The sequence below is a fragment of the Palaemon carinicauda genome, chromosome 21 (genome assembly GCF_036898095.1).
Source record: "Palaemon carinicauda isolate YSFRI2023 chromosome 21, ASM3689809v2, whole genome shotgun sequence".
NCBI classification, from domain to species: Eukaryota; Metazoa; Arthropoda; class Malacostraca; order Decapoda; family Palaemonidae; genus Palaemon; species Palaemon carinicauda.
This window is the reverse complement of record NC_090745.1, coordinates 103706996-103725946: the sequence shown is the minus strand read 5'-3', so window position 1 is coordinate 103725946 and position 18951 is coordinate 103706996. Positions and strand designations below refer to the sequence as shown.

The following is an 18951-nucleotide window of genomic DNA, read 5'->3' as shown; positions in this document are numbered from 1 at the left end:
ATTGTAGTTTTTAAAACCAAGTATCCTAATTCAAAATGGGTTCTGAGTCTGTACATATTTGTTGGGACTTATTTATTGAAATCTTATGACTATCTGATTTTTACTACATATCCTATTTTTTTAGAACTGTCTTGGTTTATTTTATAGCCTGTACGTATTTTTATATACTTATTTATTGATAATTTATGACTATTTGGATTTCTATTTGAAGGTCATTTTACCTATGACTCTACTTTTATACATAGTTTCAAATAGTTTCCTATGGTATTTACATTGTTGCTATTTTTAATGATTTTGATATTCTTAACCTATACCAAGTTTTATGTATGACTTAAATTCAAATGTTTTATACTGATATGGCTACTTATGTAGAATACCAAATGTACAATTGGAAATAAAGGATTATTATTATTATTATTATTATTATTATTATTATTATTATTATTATTATTATTATTATTATTATATTATTATTATTATTACTCTCTCTCTCTCTCTCTCTCTCTCTCTCTCTCTCTCTCTCTCTCTCTCTCTCTCTCTCTCTCTCTCTCTCTCTCTCTCTCTCTCTCTCTCTCTCTCTTTTTCTGAGCATTACATAGGAACTGTAATAACTACTGCAAAAGTAGTTATTACCTGATCCAGGTTATAAATATATGCATTCACACACTTACACACACGCATACACACACACACACACACACACACACACATATATATATATATATATGTGTATATATATGAATATATATATATATATATATATATATATATATATATATATATATATATATATATATATATATATATATATATATATATATATGTGTGTGTGTGTGTGTGTGTGTGTGTGTGTGTGTGTGTGTGTACCTCAAGAACTGAAACCTTCAGAGTGATAAAATAGAATTTATAGCTCCCCTTTAACCACCTTAATATTTTTTTTTTCTTTTTATAAATCAGTATTACGTTAAGCTACAGCTGCGACCTTAATATTGCTAGTTTTTTCTTGTTACTAATAACTCTATATAAACTCTTCCTTCAGATCAGAAGAGCGTGGCATCAAGGTACCCCTTTCTAGCTCGGTCACTATTAAATCAAGAAATGAATTGTGAGAGGGGAGCTTAAAACTATGAGAGTCAGGAAATCCAGAGGCAGGAAAAGATTACAAAAATTGTACCTTTATTATTTCTTTTGTAACGATAGAAAATACATAATTAAAGTGTCATAAAAAGTCGATCATAAATCTATATGTAAATGTAAACTCAAACAAATTTACTGAGTTCTTTATATTTGACGATTGAATGAGTTTTCATTGATTCTGGGAGGGATTCGAGTCAGATCGCTGGTGAATCATTTTATATATACGTTTATTGAAATGAAATCAAAATGAAAATGCCACCGGATATACTTAGGAAAATAGTTAATAGAAATATGAAAAATTTCTGACATAAAATACTTATTGCACAGGCAACTAAACATTTAATATACATTTTATATAAAATCAAACGGATTCATTGACGAATTATGGACATAAACCCACGTCAATTATACATAAAAAGTCCTTTTTGAAAATGTTTTATATTTAAGATCAAATTAAAATAAAGGGACAGTCAAAAGAAGATCAAAATGATTTATTTTTTATTTTTGTTATCTAATCAATATTTTATTTCAGGTCCTTTTCCTCTTTTGGGTCTATGATCAAGGGAACCGGAAGGTGGGTAATTAATTAAAGAATTTGCATAACAACGTAAATGATAAAAAATTACAAATAGTCAGGAAATAACGAGTAAAAACGTTTCGCCAATCCCCTCACTTTCACGTAAACCTCAGGAGACAGAATCTCAGGATATTCACAGATATTAATAGCAATTACCATTATTTTTCACAAATTTCCGAAAAAAATGTAATTTTACTTTACAATTTCTGTACATATCATTTCGAAGATTTTATTGTTGAGAACGTTTTCCGTTTCCTTTGTTCGTGATTAATGCAATTCAAATCGGAAAAGTCAGGAAATAATGAATCGTTTATCAAAATGCTTATTCATATTTTAGAAGCACAAACGGCGAAAGTGGAAATTAAATGTATAATAAAAATTATACAAACATGAGCCTTCTCATTACTCTGCATATGTTTAAATAAACCATCTCGTGATAATGGAAACGATGAAACATACACAAAAGCAGGCAAATGTATAGGGAATATATTTCTTCATTTATATTCTGAATATGAATGGCGTTTGTGAGCTAGTCTCTTTCCTGGTGTAAGCTCTGAGTTATTTCCTTATTTCCTTTCCTCACTGGGCTCTTGTTCGAGCCCTTAGGCTAATAGCATCTTGCTTTTCCAACTAGTGTTGTAGCTTAATAATAATAATAATAATAATAATAATAATATTCAAATAAACCAATTACCCGCATCAAAAAAAAAAAAAAAAAAAAAAAATATGCAGATTTATCCCTACAGCCACACCATTCCCAATGGCCATTATTCCAATCATCAAAGCAATTGAGCGAACGCTTATCTAATGACCTTCGCTGTGTGAATCGAACCATCAGTGTGCGATCTTTCATATATTTAAGTGATTTATAATTTGATATGTTATTTCAGTCCCCCGTGATAAGTAATATATTGTGACAGTATTATAAATGAATGTTTTCTCCCGTTTTATAATTGTGATGCAACATATTCTAAAATTGTAGTGTTAGAGTAATTACATAAACGATAATAAAAACTTATTCTATGCTGTTTTGATAATTGCGAAACTATCATACTTTGACAATTTTGTAAACATTTAAAGATCAAACAAATTATCGCTCAAAACAAGGGAGAGAAAATAAAAATAACTTCTTCGAATAAATCGGAAATCTTCCTTTAACTTTCCTGTATAATATACTAAGTGAATGGATTACTCATCGAGTGTATGATCTGTCCTGTACATCATTACAAGATGATTTTTGCAGTACGCATCTGTGTATTGTACGGTACGTGTATTACACATGCTCGTACACTGTGACGGTTTTCCTATTAATGCCTGTACTTTCTTGCATAATTGAGTTTGAATTTTTGTGCCGTTCTTGACTGGAACGGAATGTATATATACTCATACTCCGTCCAAATAAAGTTACTTGCATTCAACTCGTCTCTCAGTCGCCTCCTTACGGCTCGCTTGCACAGTAAGGGGAATTTCAGCTGAAGTGGAGTTTTGCCATGTGTATCCAAAATAGGCAAATTATTATTCCAATTCCAAGGAGGCTCGTTTATGAGAATACACTTTGAGGAAACCGAATGGTGTTACAACACATTTTAGAGCTTTAATGCATGACTTCTTAAATAAAACTACTAACCACTAGCTAAATAATTGGAAAAATATAATCCAAATAGTTTGATTCTAAATTGGGAAGGTTAACATATTTAAAATCTAACTGAGCTCGATGAGCAATATTTTGAAATTAAACATTTCCATTTTATGGGGGTTAAATGGAATTACGTCTTTGGAATGATACATATATCCATCATTCACTCTAGAGGATTAGGAAAACCATTGTCTTAACCCTGGAAGACACACACGACCTTACACAAACAAGCAGAGAGGGAGAGAGAGAGAGAGAGAGAGAGAGAGAGAGAGAGAGAGAGAGAGAGAGAGAGGGACGACCAACGGGTCGCCATACACCATTTCAGCTGCCGAGACGTCGAGGGCGTCTTTAGGAGTGGTCCTTAGTCCAAGGAGGACCCAGGGAAGCTGAGTAAACCAGTTGCAATCCTTGCAGCGGGACATCAAAGCTGCTTTGAGGGTGCGATGAAAACGTTCAACCATTCCATTGGCAGCGGGGTTGTAAGCCGTTGTCTGATGTAGGGTGAGGCCCAGGAGATTTGCTGATGACGTCCACAATTGAGAGGTGAAAGTGGTTCCCCTGTCAGAAGTAATATGCTCAGGGATACCGAATCTTGAAATCCATCCAGAGAGTAAGGCAGATGTACATGAGGAAGACGTTGCAGTTTCCATGGGAATGGCTTCAGGCCAACGAGTGGAGCGGTCGATGACGGTAAACAGGTAACGATGTCCTTGTGATGTGGGTAGGGGGCCTACAACGTCGACGTGAATGTGTGCGAAACGACGCTGAGGTTGAGGAAAGGTGCCCACTCCTGAATCCGTGTGTCGATGTACTTTGGAAGTTTGGCAAGAAGTACAGGCGCGGACCCAATCCTTAGCATCCTTAGAAATGCCGTGCCAAATGAACTTTGCCTTCAGCAGCTGTGCAGTAGAACAGCACGAGGGATGTGAAAGGCCGTGGATGAAATCAAACACCTGTCGGCGCATGGGAGCAGGAATCCAAGGTCACAGTATACCAGTACTGACGTCACAGAGGAGGGTGGTGTTGGAGTCTTCGAGGGGAAAATCTTCCCAACGGAGGGACGTGCAGGATGTCCTAAAAGCTTGATACTCTGGATCCTGTCGTTGGGCTTCAGCCAGGGCGTTGTAATCCAATCCCAGTTGAACGGCAGCCAACGTGTTTCTTGACAGGGCATCGGCAACGGGATTCATTTTCCCAGGGACGTATTGGAGGGTGCAATTGTATTCAGCCACGGCGGAGAGATGTCGGCGTTGACGGGCGGACCAGGCGTCAGACTGTCGAGTGAAGGCGTGCACCAGAGGCATGTGGTCTGTGCGAATGACGAAGGGCGTACCTTCTAAGAAATGGCGAAAGTGACGGACAGCCAAGTGCACCGCCAGCAATTCTCGATCATAGGTAGAATAACCCGATTCTGCCTTGGACAGTTTTCTGCTGAAGAAGGCCAATGGGCGGGGCGAGCCTTTGACCACCTGCTCGAGTACTGCACCAATAGCGACGTCGCTGGCATCGGTGGAGAGAAGGAGAGGGGCGTGTGGGACAGGAAAAGTGAGAGCCGCAACAGCTGATAGGGCCTTCTTTGCATTGCAGAAGGCTGCTTCTTGAAGGGGACCCCACTTCAGGTCCTTTGGCTTGCCCTTGAGGGAGAGGGAGGCGTAGAGGGGAGCAAGAGTGGCGGCAATGACTGGCAGAAAACGGTGGTAATAGTTGATCATGCCCAAGAATTCCTGCAGAGCTTTGACGGTCGAGGGCGCGGGGAAATTCTGAACGGCTGCTACCTTCTCAGGGAGGGGATGGACTCCTTCAGGAGTGATACGCTGCCCTAAGAACGACACTTCGTTGGCGCCAAAGGTACACTTGTCGTACCGGACTACAAGGCCGTTTTGTTGCAGGCGGTCGAGCACGATGCGCAGGTGACGGAGGTGTTCCTCTTTTGAGGAGGAGAACACAAGTATGTCGTCCACATAACATACACAGAAAGGGAGGTCCCCTAAAATGCCATCCATGAGACGTTGAAACGTGGCCCCAGCATTACGAAGGCCAAAACAGGAGTAATTGAAGGTGTATGTGCCAAACGGAGTGGTGATGGCGGTCTTGGGATGTCTTCTGGGTTCATAGGCACCTGATAATACCCCTTCAGGAGGTCGAGCGTAGAGAAAACCTTCGCTTTGTGCAGGTAGGAGGTTACATCGGCAATGTTTGGGAGGGGGTAGTGATCCGGTTCTGTTTGCATGTTCAGGCGCCTGTAATCCCCGCACGGACGGAGGGAGCTGTCTTTCTTCAGAACGATGTGTAAGGGTGACGACCATGGGCTGGAGGCCTTTTGGCAAAGGCCCATTTTCTCCATTTCGGCGAACGTCTGTTTGGCGGCTGCCAATCGTTCCGGTGCCAGACGTCTGAATTTTGCGAAGACTGGGGGTCCCGTCGTCTTGATATGGTGATAAATACCGTGCTTAGCAGGAACCGTGGGCGTTTGGCGAAGTTCTGGACGGAAAACTTCCGGGTACGACGTGAGGAGGTGGGCGTAGGCATCTGTGGGTGTGCTGATGTGGAGAGCGAGGTTAGAGGGGGCGGGTTGAAGAGGTGTCGACAAGTACGAGTCTGCGTTGACCAATCGTCAGTGGGCGACATCGACCAGAAGGTGGAAATGAGAGAGGAAATCCGCACCGAGGATTGGCATTGTGACGTCAGCAACGAGAAACTTCCAATTGAATTTACCGTTTCCGAACGATAATGTGAGGTTCTCGTAACCGTAGGTGGGTATCGCAGATCCGTTGGCAGCTACCAAGCGGACGTCGGCAGATGTAGACAGACTACGTTGTGCCTTGAAGAGTTTCCTTGGCAAAAGAGAACGACAAGCACCCGTGTCTACCAAAAATCGCACGCCTGTTCCTGCATCCTGTAAAAAGAAAAGATTAGAAACATGGGAGGCCACCGCCACAAGCGATGGCCTACTTACACGTTTTTTGGCCACTAACAATCTTTGGCACATTTCTTCGCGGTTGCCCCGAATCTGAAGTGGTAGTAGCAAAACTGCGGCGGATGGGAGGTAGTAAGTGGCTGTACAAGTCGTTCGTTGGGGCGCGAGCGATTGGTGGGTGGTGGGCGTCTTTGTCGCCGCTTCGGCACGTCACGGGGTAGGAGTGTATGTCCTACGGCATTCATGTCAGCTTCGGTTGACGTTGAATAGGCATCCTCGTCGCCAGTGGTGGAGGCGTTGATGGAGGTCTTGAAGTGGCTGTCCATAAGGGCGTCGGCTTTGGTCATCAAGTCCTTCATGGGTAAACTATCGACATCGGGTATGGCAGCGCGTACAGGTTCAGGTAAACGGCGTATCCAAAGGGCACGGAGTAGGTTCACCTCACGAGGAGAGCCATCTGTGGCAGGTTGAAGGCGAGCGATACTGGTCATTTCCCTGAGGGCAAGCGAAGCCCTTTGGTCCCCCAATGGTTGTTGCGAGAGCTGAAAAAGCTTTGCTATACGGGCGGCTGGCGACGGCGAGTACTGCTGCAGAAGGTATGTTTTGAGGGCGTCATACGCTATTGGGGTGTCTCCTTGTTCACAAAGCCAGTCGGATATTTCTGGGAACGTGTCCTCAGGTATCGCCGCGAGAACATAATCCGCTTTGGTGGTTGAGCGAGTCACGCCCCTGATACGAAAGTGGACTTCAGCGCGTTGAAACCAAGCAAACGCTTCTCCGCTGGCGAACGGTGAAAGTTTCAATGGGGCGGCCGCGGCGCCAACTGCTGTAGTAGAGTCCGTCTCCGTCATAATACCAACGATGGAGGGGCGAGGGAGGTGGGGGTGGAAGGCAGTGGGAGCGAGTCGACTTCAGGGGTCACCAATGTGACGGCGCCGAGTAAGGCTGTGAACTCAAAGGCAGGTTGGAAACGACTGAGTTATATTATTGTGGAACACTCTCCTTATAAACAAAACCTCAAGGCAACAGGACATAACAAGTTCACAAGACAGACAATATTACAGAGGAAAAACCAGACATGAATTTTCATGTTCGTTTTAGTGCGAGGGAAGAGCGAAGATACAAGCATAATATATACAAAAGGAATTATGTACAATTGTGTGAAACACGGTTGGTACAGGTATGATAACTTCCTCTCTCCATACCTCAATGGACGGGGAGTGACCGAGTACTCATACGTTTGACAATGCCACTCAGTGTAAGAGGAAAAGAAATAAAACTATATATATATGTATATATATATATATATATATATCTATATATATATATATATACATATATATATATATATATATATATATATATATATATATATACATATACATATATACATACATATATATATATATAATATATATATATATATATATATATATATATATATATATATATAGCCACACATTTGCTCTTTATTATATAGGGGAGGATTTCCTATCTTCCTTTCGTCACAGAGCTACTTTCTCTGTTGGAGCCTTTAGGATTGTAGCAATCTACTTTTTCAACCATGGCTGTGATTTGGCTAACAATAATATTATTTCATACTTTCTTCTTTGATTCATTATCAGATTTAGAATTTATCTTGATTATTGTTAATGCTGTCTAGGTTCAAATTAGATGTCAAACCACAGTAATAGTCAGAAACTGTAGCAAGGGAAATGGAAAACGAGAAAAAACATTCCATGTCTTACAATCCTATTTCAACTTAATCAAAACCTTAGGCTTAAGAAGACACATGAAATATGAGTGCGATTACTTCTCGGATGCATGAATTCCAAACCCTAGGAGGAATATCAATCGAATGGGGTTTAAATAGTTGCCCGAGATCCTTAAGCATCTGAACATTAAACAGGATAAAAAGATAAATAAAAATATACTTGTAAATTAAATATTGTGATTACTTTGAGGTGCAATATGACTGAGATGTTGTTCTTCTCCCTTGAACTCAATTTCTCCATTGTTTTATCCTGGATATTCTATATTGAATAAAACATTTGGTGTCAAAGCTTCATGTGAAATAATTTGATAAACAATATGTTGTAATTCACTTTCTATTAGTCAGCTCTCGTTTTATTCCATGTAGGCATTTAAAATCTCATGTCTACTTTTTACTTTACTTTCTTTAAACCGATTTATTTCCACCGGAATCTCCTCTTTTTGGTGCAATGTCTATAAATAAATTGTATCATTTTCAATTGCTGTTCATTTCATCCGTCTGTTTTCGACTTTATCATGCCGTTAAATCAAGTGAAGCACCCAATTCATAGTGTATGACTCAATGGAGTTACAAAGAGAATAAAGCAAACATATTCATTGATGGTTCTGGAAATAAACGAAACACTTTTATATATTCAATGTGAGAAAGAAGCAAACAAAATTCCCAATTCCGATGTTGACTTCCCAAAACTACGTATTATTTTCAGTGTGAAAATAACCAGCTAATTTAGTCAGTATTATTGAGTACGGCATGAAAAATACTCATGCTGAGTATATCCTGGCAAGAAAACCCTCAAATGGAAATTGACATAGCCAGGTTCACTGTATTTTCACCAGATTCTAGTGGAGTATATATTTGTGGAAACTAATGTGCGAGGCGCCAGTTATGTGATAACTGAGAGGCGAGGTGAATGCAACTAAACTTAATTAAACAGACATGGAGCTTAAATACTAATATTTGCAAGCAAGAACGTCAAAAAATTCAAACAAAATTAAACAAGAACTATCAAATTTATACGAGTTGGTTTATTAACAGTGCAGGGAAGAGCGAGTGATAACATAAAAAACAAAACCATTACAGTGTACGAGCGTGCATGAAGCACCTGTGGTACATGGCTTGCGCCCCCCTACAAAATGATATATTTGTAAAATAGGGCGCCTTGCTCTTGAGAGGCCTACTGTACATCCGGCAGTAGATATGCAGGTTTTAAGCAATTAATGGAGACCCAGTCTTCATTGCCACGAATGTTGATGAAGTAAGCCTTCGGCATACAATATATCAAGAGGAAAGGGCCCATATAAAGGGGCATTAGTAGTGGCTTGCTAGTGTCCTTGCACAGGAAAACATTTGTTGCTGAGTGCAGATCTATTGGTATGTGCTGCTTAGCTAGGGGTTTATAAGTCTGGCGGCAGGGAGTAAATTTTCCCACAACCTGACATAGGCGCTGGAGATTGTCGGAGGAGGTTGCAGACGAAAAAAATTCAGCAGGGACGACCAACGGGTCGCCATACACATGCTGAGACATCCAGGGCATCTTTAGGAGCAGTCCTTAGTCACAGGAGTCCTCAGGGAAGCTGCGGTAAATCAGTTGAAGTCCATGCAGAGGGACATCAAAGCTGCTTTGAGGATATGATGAAAATATTCAACCATTTCGTTGAAAGCATGATTGTAGGCGATTGTCTAATGTAATGCGATTCAAAGGAGATTCGCTAATGATGTCCACAACTGAGAAGTGAAAGTGGTACCCTTGTCAGAAGTAATATGCTCGGGGATACCAAATCTCGCTATCTATCCTGAGAGTAACGCAGATTTACATGGAGGTGACGTTGCAGTTTCCATGGGAATGGCTTCAGGCCAATGAGTGGAGCGGTCGATGACGGTAAACAGGTAACGATGTCCTTGTGATGTGGGTAGGGACCCTACTAACTAAGTGAATGTGGGCAAAATGATGGTGAGGTTGAGGAAAGGTGTCCACTCCTGAATTTGTGTGTCGATGTACTTTTGAAGTTTGGGATGAAGTACAGGTGCGGACCCAATCCTTAGCATACTTAGTAACGTCGTGCCAAATGAACTTCGTCTTCAGTAGCTGTGCAGTAGATTGGGCGAGGGATGTGAATGGCCATGAATGAAATCAAACACCTGTTGGCACAGGGGAGCAGGTATCCACGGTCTAGGTTTACCAGTACTAATGTCACAGAGGAGGGGGGCATGGGAGTTGTTGAAAGGGACGTCTTCCCTTTGGAAGGATGTGCAAGATTTCATACATGCTTGGTACTCTAGGATCTTTTATTGGGCTTCTGCTAAGGCATTGTAACTCAATCTCAGGAGAATGGAGGCCAATGTGTTTCTTGACATGACATCAGCAAAGGGATTCATTTTTCCAGAGACGTGTTAAAGGGTGCAATTATATTCAGCCTTAGCACAGAGATGCTGGCGTTGATGACGAACTGTCGACTGATGGTGTGCACCAGAGGCATGTGGTCTGTGTAAATGACAAAGGGCGTACCTTCCCAGAAGTGGTGAAATTGACGGACAGCAAAGTGCAGTGCCAGAAATTCGCAGTTGAAGGTAATGTAGTCGGATTCTGCCTTGGAAAGTTTTCTGCTGAAAAATGCCAATAGGCAGGATGAGCTCTTGACCACCTCCTCGAGTACTGCGCCAATTTTGACGTTGCTGGCATCAGTGGAAAGGAGGAGAGGGGCATGTGGCACAGGAAAAGTGAGAGCAACAGCGGTTGATAGAGCATCCTACGCATTGCAGAAGCCACTTCTTGAAGGGGACCACACTTCAGGTCTTTTGGTTTGCCCTTGAGGGAGGCATAGAGGTGGGGGTGGGGGATGGGGGGTGGGCAAAAGTGGCAGAGATGGCTGGCAGGAAACGGTGATAATAGTTAACCATGCCCAAGAATTCTGGCAGTGCTTTGACGGTCAAGGGCATGGGGAAGTTTTGAATGACTACTACGTTACAAAATTTCAAACAAAATTAAATAAGAGCTATCAGGTTTATACAGGTTGGTTTATTAACAGTGAAGGGAAGAACGAGTGATAAGATGAAAAAACAAAACCGTTATAGTGTACGAGCGTGCATGAAACAAAAAAAGACATGTTCACATTAGCTCTGATACTCATAAGGCCGCCATCTTCGATTTTACAAAATAACTGGCATTGAAAAAGGTTTTCGCCAATATCCCAGTTTCTAAATAACATATAAATATGATTTTGACTGCTATACCAAAATTTTCAAGGCTATGGATTCCAGTGGTCTCAAAATAAAGAACCTAAATCAAAATGACTGAAATATTCAATTTTATTGCATATTTTACATATCCTTAGACATGAGCATTCCCATAACTTAGCATCCATTAAGAAATAATATCATGGTTTGCCACTCATGTTTAAAGCCTAAAAACACATATATAAAACAACCACCGTTAACTTACATGTAGAATACAGTAAACTGTTCAACATGCATAATACAGGCCTACAACAATAATCAGACCACTAGATAAACATTTTCTTGTGGTTAGTGATTAGTATAGCCTAATGACTAATTTGTCTAATGGAATTAGTTCATATTTGCAACAACTTCTGTAACACAAGTCTCAACACATCTGCATCAAGGAGCATTGGATTCTTCCTTGGTCCTGAAAATGGTAGTTTGGTAGTCAAAATAAATGCAATAGGTTATTTAGAAGTTCAGAAATTGACAAAAACATTTTTCAAGGCAGCCATTTTGTAAAATCTAAGCTGACCGCCATACGGAACTCGAGACGCAAATAGAAACATTGCTTTTCTGATTGTTTATATTATAAGATTTCCCAAACTTTAGTTTTCATATTCTTCACAAAAATCCAACGAAAATTAAAAAGCAAAACAGTGAACCCGACTAATAGGGAGAATGTAATATAAAGACGGGATTAATCATCACCATGAAAACTAGTCACGCTGTATATATAATGAGAAGATCTTTGGGTGGAACTAGAAAGAAAATAATATACAGTCGATATCAATGATAACCATTAAAAGCCGTCATACGCAATTCCTATAGAGAGGACAAAAAAGTAAATGGAAGTTATTAAACACAGTATAATACTCCGTTGTAAATATTGTCAAATAAATTTGTTCATTTTAAATAAAAAAGTATTAAATGTTTTCTTTCATAAGAGTGGACATAGCAGTTAAATAAATGATCCCAATTCTTACTACCCCCCCCCCCCCCAAATAGGAAAGGAAATTTTGTCATTTACAAAGAAATCATAACATACTATCTTGTGACCCATTTTAATTTTCTACTATTCACTCGAACATATTCTAACTAGTAAGTATGCTCATTAGCAATGTCCTTGTGAATTTTCGAATGTTACCACAGCTCCTAGCCTAACAGTTAGTCAACAACAGCATCATTATTATACATGTCTATACACAGCCTCTCTAATTTTAGACTTTCCTATGTTATAAAGGAAGTTCTTCCTTTTATATGACCTGACAACCTGATGTTAAGTATACTGTAGAGAGCTGGGGGATTATATGCAGAGACAGTAATTAACTTTATCGTCTGACTCAGAGAAGGTTGGGACTTGCCGTATGGCGACCTCCTGATTATATAACTTGGCAGGATCTCATGAAATTATAGATATTTATAAAAGGATTTTTAAGGAAAATGAATATGATAAACTAGAATTGATTTTAGTCATTTATGAGAATGTAAACATCATTCCTAACCCTTTATGTAAAGAGGAAAAATTAGTTTACAGTAAACATTTGGGAGAACCCGGATCCAAAACTTCATAAGTTAAAATGAAACTTTACAAATACAATATTCTGTTTGGATTTGATTAGAAACATGACGTGCATAAAGTTTGACACTTTTAATGGACATTTTCATCTAAATTATAAGTATCACCATTGTTCTCAGGCAATTCCACAATCGTATGAAGCCATTTTCAATGTCACATGAAATAATTCAGCGATATAATGAAGTACTCTATCAGCTTGGGAGTATTTCCGGCTGATATATATCAGCATAAGCTTAATATTGTGAAACAAATTCTGCAAGTGTTCGTCCATGAGCGCTGTTTCTTATTGATTCATCGATTATTGGTAAAAAAAAAGTATATGAGTAAGTAACTTTATGCGATGATGAAGTAACAGCTCATGTCCAATTACTGCCTGGGAGACCGTGTTCAAATCAATTTAGAAACTGGAGAAATTATGACCCTTCCAAATCGTGGTGTCTGGCCAAGACCAAGTTCAAAATGAATGACAGTAAATTCAAGCGTTATAGCTTAATCTTGACTGGAATATCACGTTCCTTCAAGCAGCAGATTTGCCCAATGTTCCTAGGACCCAAAGATGAAGAGAGAGAGAGAGAGAGAGAGAGAGAGAGAGAGAGAGAGAGAGAGAGAGAGAGAGAGAGAGAGAGAGAGAGAGAGAGAAATAAATGTTCATAAAACATTACCTTAAATTTTCCTCTAATTATTTAATTGAATTAAAATTAGAAAATTCTGACCGGAAAATACATTGAATGTTTCTTTACTAAGAATAGTTTCCGAAGTTCTCCGTTGAAATACGACATAAATTTAAAGCAAAATTGGAAAAATAATTATAATGAGGCCAGTTTGAAATAGTGCAAAACAGATGACGTTAGCAAATTGTGCCTATCTATCCATGTATCTATCGAAGTACTGTGGAAAAACAGGTGACACACTTTTCTGAATGTTGCGATATATAGATTTTGAGTTTAAATGTTCAAAAACTATCTAAATAGGAAAATGAAAATCATGGACTGGCGAAAATCTTCTTGTTATAGTTTTATAAAATATGACGAATATTAATGTTAAATACTTACCTATTATTTGAATAACAAATAGATTGAAAAATATGAAAGTAGAGATACATTTGCTACATAAAATTGAAATTAATATCATGTAACTTAATTTACTATTCATTACGAAAGCTACTTTCATTTTCTCCCATCCAGCACTTTCAGACTTAAGCACGCAATAGACTACTAATTAGGTCAAATGAGCTGACGTTAATTAACCTTCTCAATTCCACTTAAAGGGAAATCAATCTATGGAGCCTGAGGCATCTGAGATTAATTTTGGCCATTAATCTTCCTACTTTACAAGGCGAGAGAGACTTGACAAGGGAATCATCCAAGAACTAATCTTTACAACACAATACAGTAAAACGGCGTTGCCATAATTAAGGCGAGTTAATCGCAATGATTTCTGTTTTCATTATATATATATATATATATATATATTATATATATATATATATATATATATATATATATATATATATATATATATATATATATATATATATATATTTTACAGTCAATATGTAAATCCAGACAGTTTGTAAAGTGACTAAACATTTCAGGTAATATGTGAATTGCCTGGTTCACCCAGTCAATTTACAAACCAGCTAAAAATTTAAGACAGTTTATAAAGTGGCTAGAATTGTAAGTTATTTTCTTGATATATTCGTGATGCCAGCGTACATTTAACCCATTTCTTCCCAAATTTTTTTTTTCTTTGGATTACAAATTTTTACACTAAATCTAGTTCATAAGGATCCAAAATCAGTAGAATACATATTTTTTTTCAGCTGCATTCATTGTACAATGAATAATGGAGTGTGACATATATGTCACGCTAGGCAGTAACGAGTACATTTGGGGGAAATATGAAAAATTCTGTTCTATTTTGAAAGGTTTATTGTTTGCTGTTATATAAGTGACATAACTAAATACAAAAGAAGTCTACTGTTTTCATACATGAACTACCGTAGTCACAACCACCAAATGAATGGAATTTGAAAATTATAATAAAAAAAACAAGCCAAAAGAAATAGTCATTGTATTAAATCTTGCACTTAGAATCAAAACAAAGATTAAATTGCCAGTTCAAAATGCTAACATAAAATAATCAACTTTTCATTGCAACTGATACATCATGTGGCACATCATTGAAGTCTATTTTGTGTGAAATGCTAAATTGCAAGACAAACACAGACCTACATCACACTTATTACACTGACTGGAAGGAGATTTGCTACACAGATTTCCAGCACATCTACGTCTTTTCTTGTTTGGGGTCTCTATCAGGTAGTGTTCTATCCCATCAAAACGAATGTCATCAAGAACTCTCTTACAACCTGTTTCCCCCTGGGAAGGTCTCCCAGGCCCTTTAGGAGGGATCCCATATCTCTTCAGATAGCTTTCAGCAATCTGTTCTTTGAAATCTAGCTGAGGTAAACATCCACCTGACTTTTTATGAAGAATCCAAGCATTTTGCTCTGATACATCTAATAACCAGGTAAAAATACACCACCACCACTTCTTACCCCTAATAGATACTCTATAATTATTCACATTCTGGTCTTGACGGTCAGTTCCACCCATGTGGTTATTGTATTCTCGAATAACTAATGGGCAGTCAACTTCAATATTTTTTTTCTCTTTTTGAGAGTATCTTTTCACCTTACTAAGGGGTTCCCTTCCATGAGCAGTTGATGCAATGGTGACAACCGAATTATCCATCCATCTGCATAATGAAATGTTATTTGCCTTATCTATGATGAAGTCTGATGTTCCCCTTTTTTCTTTTTTCATCTCAGAAACTGCTTTCAAAGGGCATTTTTTCAGCCTATTGTCTCTTATTGTTCCCGTAGCAGTATAGTTTTGCTCACTCAGGTGTTGGAGAAGAGGAAAAGAGGTAAAAAGGTTATCAAAGTAATAGCTGTATGGGAGTTGTATTTTATCATCTGGCAATGACTTTATATTTTTCAGAACAGTGGCTCCACATTTGCCAAACGCTTTCTCCTCATATGAATTACCTTCATATGTTTTACCTTGGTATAAGTCAAAGCTTACTAAATAGCCTGCATCAGTATTCAGGCACCAAACTTTATAACCAAAGCGTATTGGTTTGTTTCGAATACACTGCTTGCATCCATGGCGGCCAAAATATTCAACCATTGCCTCGTCATGAGATAGATGCTGCTCTGGTTGAAAATGAGACAAAAATCGAGTGGAAAGTAGCCTTATCAGGGGACGGAGTTTAGCATATTTATCTGAATCATCAAGATTAGTATTATCTGCTAAATGTATGAACTGCATTATTTTATCAAATCTATTCCTTCTCATTGCCGAATACACTGCCTCATTTCTAGTCACTGGAGAATTCTTCCAGTAAAGTCTCCGTGATGGAACTGGAACAATGCCAGATAAAAGTAATATGCCAAGGAAAACCTTTAGTTCTTTTTCATTTGTTGAGAAGGAAATTCCTCCCTTGTAACGAGCATAAAGAGCTGACTGTTCTATTATCAATCTGAAAACTTCCTCATCAAAAAACAATTCGAATAATTCACATGGTGATAAGTTCCGGTATTGACTGTAATTCGCCTCAGGAAAAATTGGTTTTGGTGAAGAAAATGTTGCCTTTCTAGTCCACTTTGGAGTTTTGAAGCAATAACTAGAGTCATCATAGTTCTCCAAGTCCTCTCCTAAATTTCCAAGCCGAACTCCATTTGGAAGAGCTGCTTCACCTGCAGCATCTAATTGTTTACCAGAGAGATTATCAATTAGACCACCTTGATCTTCATCAGCAGAATCTTCGTCAGTCAGACCATCATCAGCAGGCTCAATAAAAACATCTGCAGCAATATCTTCTTTCTCTAACTCTGCTAGTATTTCATTGACAGTCAGAGACCTGAAAAAAAAAATAAAAACGTGTTATCTCTGGATTAAATTTAACAAAGTAACTTATTAATGAGTTAAAATAACTAAAAGTGTAGTAAAGTAAAGTAAAAGAAAGAAAATGAAGCCATAGAATGTTTTATATCACTAGAAAGATATTACTATCAGTTTACATACAGTAAAATAGAAAAAGGCATAAATGTCCCTGTATCATCCTAGCGTAACATATATGTCACAGAAAATATAAAATGTACTGCTGCCAATATTATAAATCTTAGATATTCATTATTAGCACAGACATTTCTCTATAGCCATATTTCAAGTATTTTATCAAAAAACAATACAATATATCTAATGAAAATGGCAAAATAATACTCACTTTTTGCCTGAACTCATTTTCACACCGGAGCAAAATCAGCACTTCTGCACAGAACGGTGTCACTCCCTTGAATGAACTTCTATTCCTGTAAAAACTTGTATGCAAGTAGATACATGTATTAGCTCTCACACACAGGACCTATCATGAAACAAGTTTCAACATGTAAACGTGTGGTGTAAGTTAACTGAACATATGTTCTACGTAACATATATGTCACGCTAGTACAAAATGGGTTAATATACTGTATATTCAAAATATACTTAATCAAAAATTGAGTGATTACTCAAAAATGTCATTATTTGTAAATTGCATATTTTATGGACACTTTTGAGTAATTAATTCAATTTTAATTAAGTATATTTTGAATATACAGTATATCAACTGTACGCTGGCATCACGAATATATAAAGAAAATAACTTCCAATTCCAGTCACTTTATAAATAGTCTGCAATTTTTAGCTAATTTGTAAATTGACTGGGTGAACCAGGCAATTCACACATTGCCTGAAATTTTCAGCCACTTTACAAACTGTCTGGGTTTTGATATTGACTGTAACATATGTATATATACATTTATATATATATATATATATATATATATATATATATATATATATATATATATATATATCATTATTACTTGCTAAGCTACAACCATAGTTGGAAAAGCAGGATGCTATAAGCCAAGGGGCTCCAACAGGGAAAATAGCCCAGTGAGGAAAGGAAACAAGGAAAAATAAAATATCTTCAGAGGAGTAACAACATCAAAATAAATATCTCCTTTATAAACTATAAAATTTTTTAACAAAGCAAAAGAAAGAGAAATAGGATAGAATAGTGTGCCCGAGTGTACCCTCAAGCAAGAGAACTTTAACCCTAGAAAGACCATGGTACAGAGGATATGGTACTACCCAAGACTAGAGAACAATGGTTTGATTTTGGAGTGTCCTTCTCCTAGAAGAGTTGCTTACCATAGCTAAAGAGTCACTTATACACTTAACAAGAGGAAAGTGGCCACTGAACAATATACAAATTGACTATATGGCTGACAAATGTAAAGTCCCTCTATTATTCTATTATAAAAGAGTAAATTCTAAATGGAAGAACTTCAATACACAACTATAGTTCTCTTTGTATGCTCAATAAATTATACCTTTTTTTCCCATTTTTTTTTTTTGCACTACCTAAAATATGTTAAGGAAACCAACATTAGATAAAAAGATCTTTATAACTTGATATAATACACATTAAGTTAATTAAATTTAAACTGATGAACAATCCTAATTAACTTATCTTAAGTGACCCAAACATTTTACAATAATCAAGTAGTATTTTCTATGCACGCATCATTTGCTCATAATCAGTATCAAAGGCAAAACCCCTAGGGACAACACTCATTTGCGAGCTTCCGAATTGAAAATAAGGCCGGCAGGCCCCCCCCCCCCCCCGCCCAAAAAAAAAAAAATAATTTCTCTACCAGAAAATGACAAAGTTGAAAAAGACGGACTCTAACGTTAAAATGGGTGTGCGGAAATAATAAAATGACATAATCGTTGGGTAAAAATGTAAGACGGTAATAAAAAGACTGCAATCAAACTACACATCTCCCTATATATCTTTATATCTATCTTCTTATATATATATATATATATATATATATATATATATATATATATATATATATATATATATATATATATATATATATATATATATATTATACAAATTGAGTATATGATAGACAATTGTAAAGTTCCTCAAAAAAAGAAAAAAAAAAAAAAAAAAAAAAAAAAAAAAAAAAAAAAGTTAGATCTTCTGATGG

General features: G+C 37.5%; 1 protein-coding gene across 1 annotated transcript; it reads right to left on the bottom strand.

The window, feature by feature from the left end:
* Positions 1-14626: 14626 nt before the first annotated feature.
* On the bottom strand, positions 14627-17366 carry LOC137614733 (piggyBac transposable element-derived protein 3-like). The gene is made up of 2 exons (XM_068344406.1): positions 17130-17366; positions 14627-16763 (listed from the first exon to the last, which is right to left on the bottom strand). The coding sequence occupies exons 1-2, from the start codon at positions 17144-17146 to the stop codon at positions 15026-15028; spliced, it is 1755 nt and encodes a 584-aa protein (XP_068200507.1). The 5' UTR covers positions 17147-17366; the 3' UTR covers positions 14627-15025.
* Between the last annotated feature and the right edge of the window lie 1585 nt (positions 17367-18951).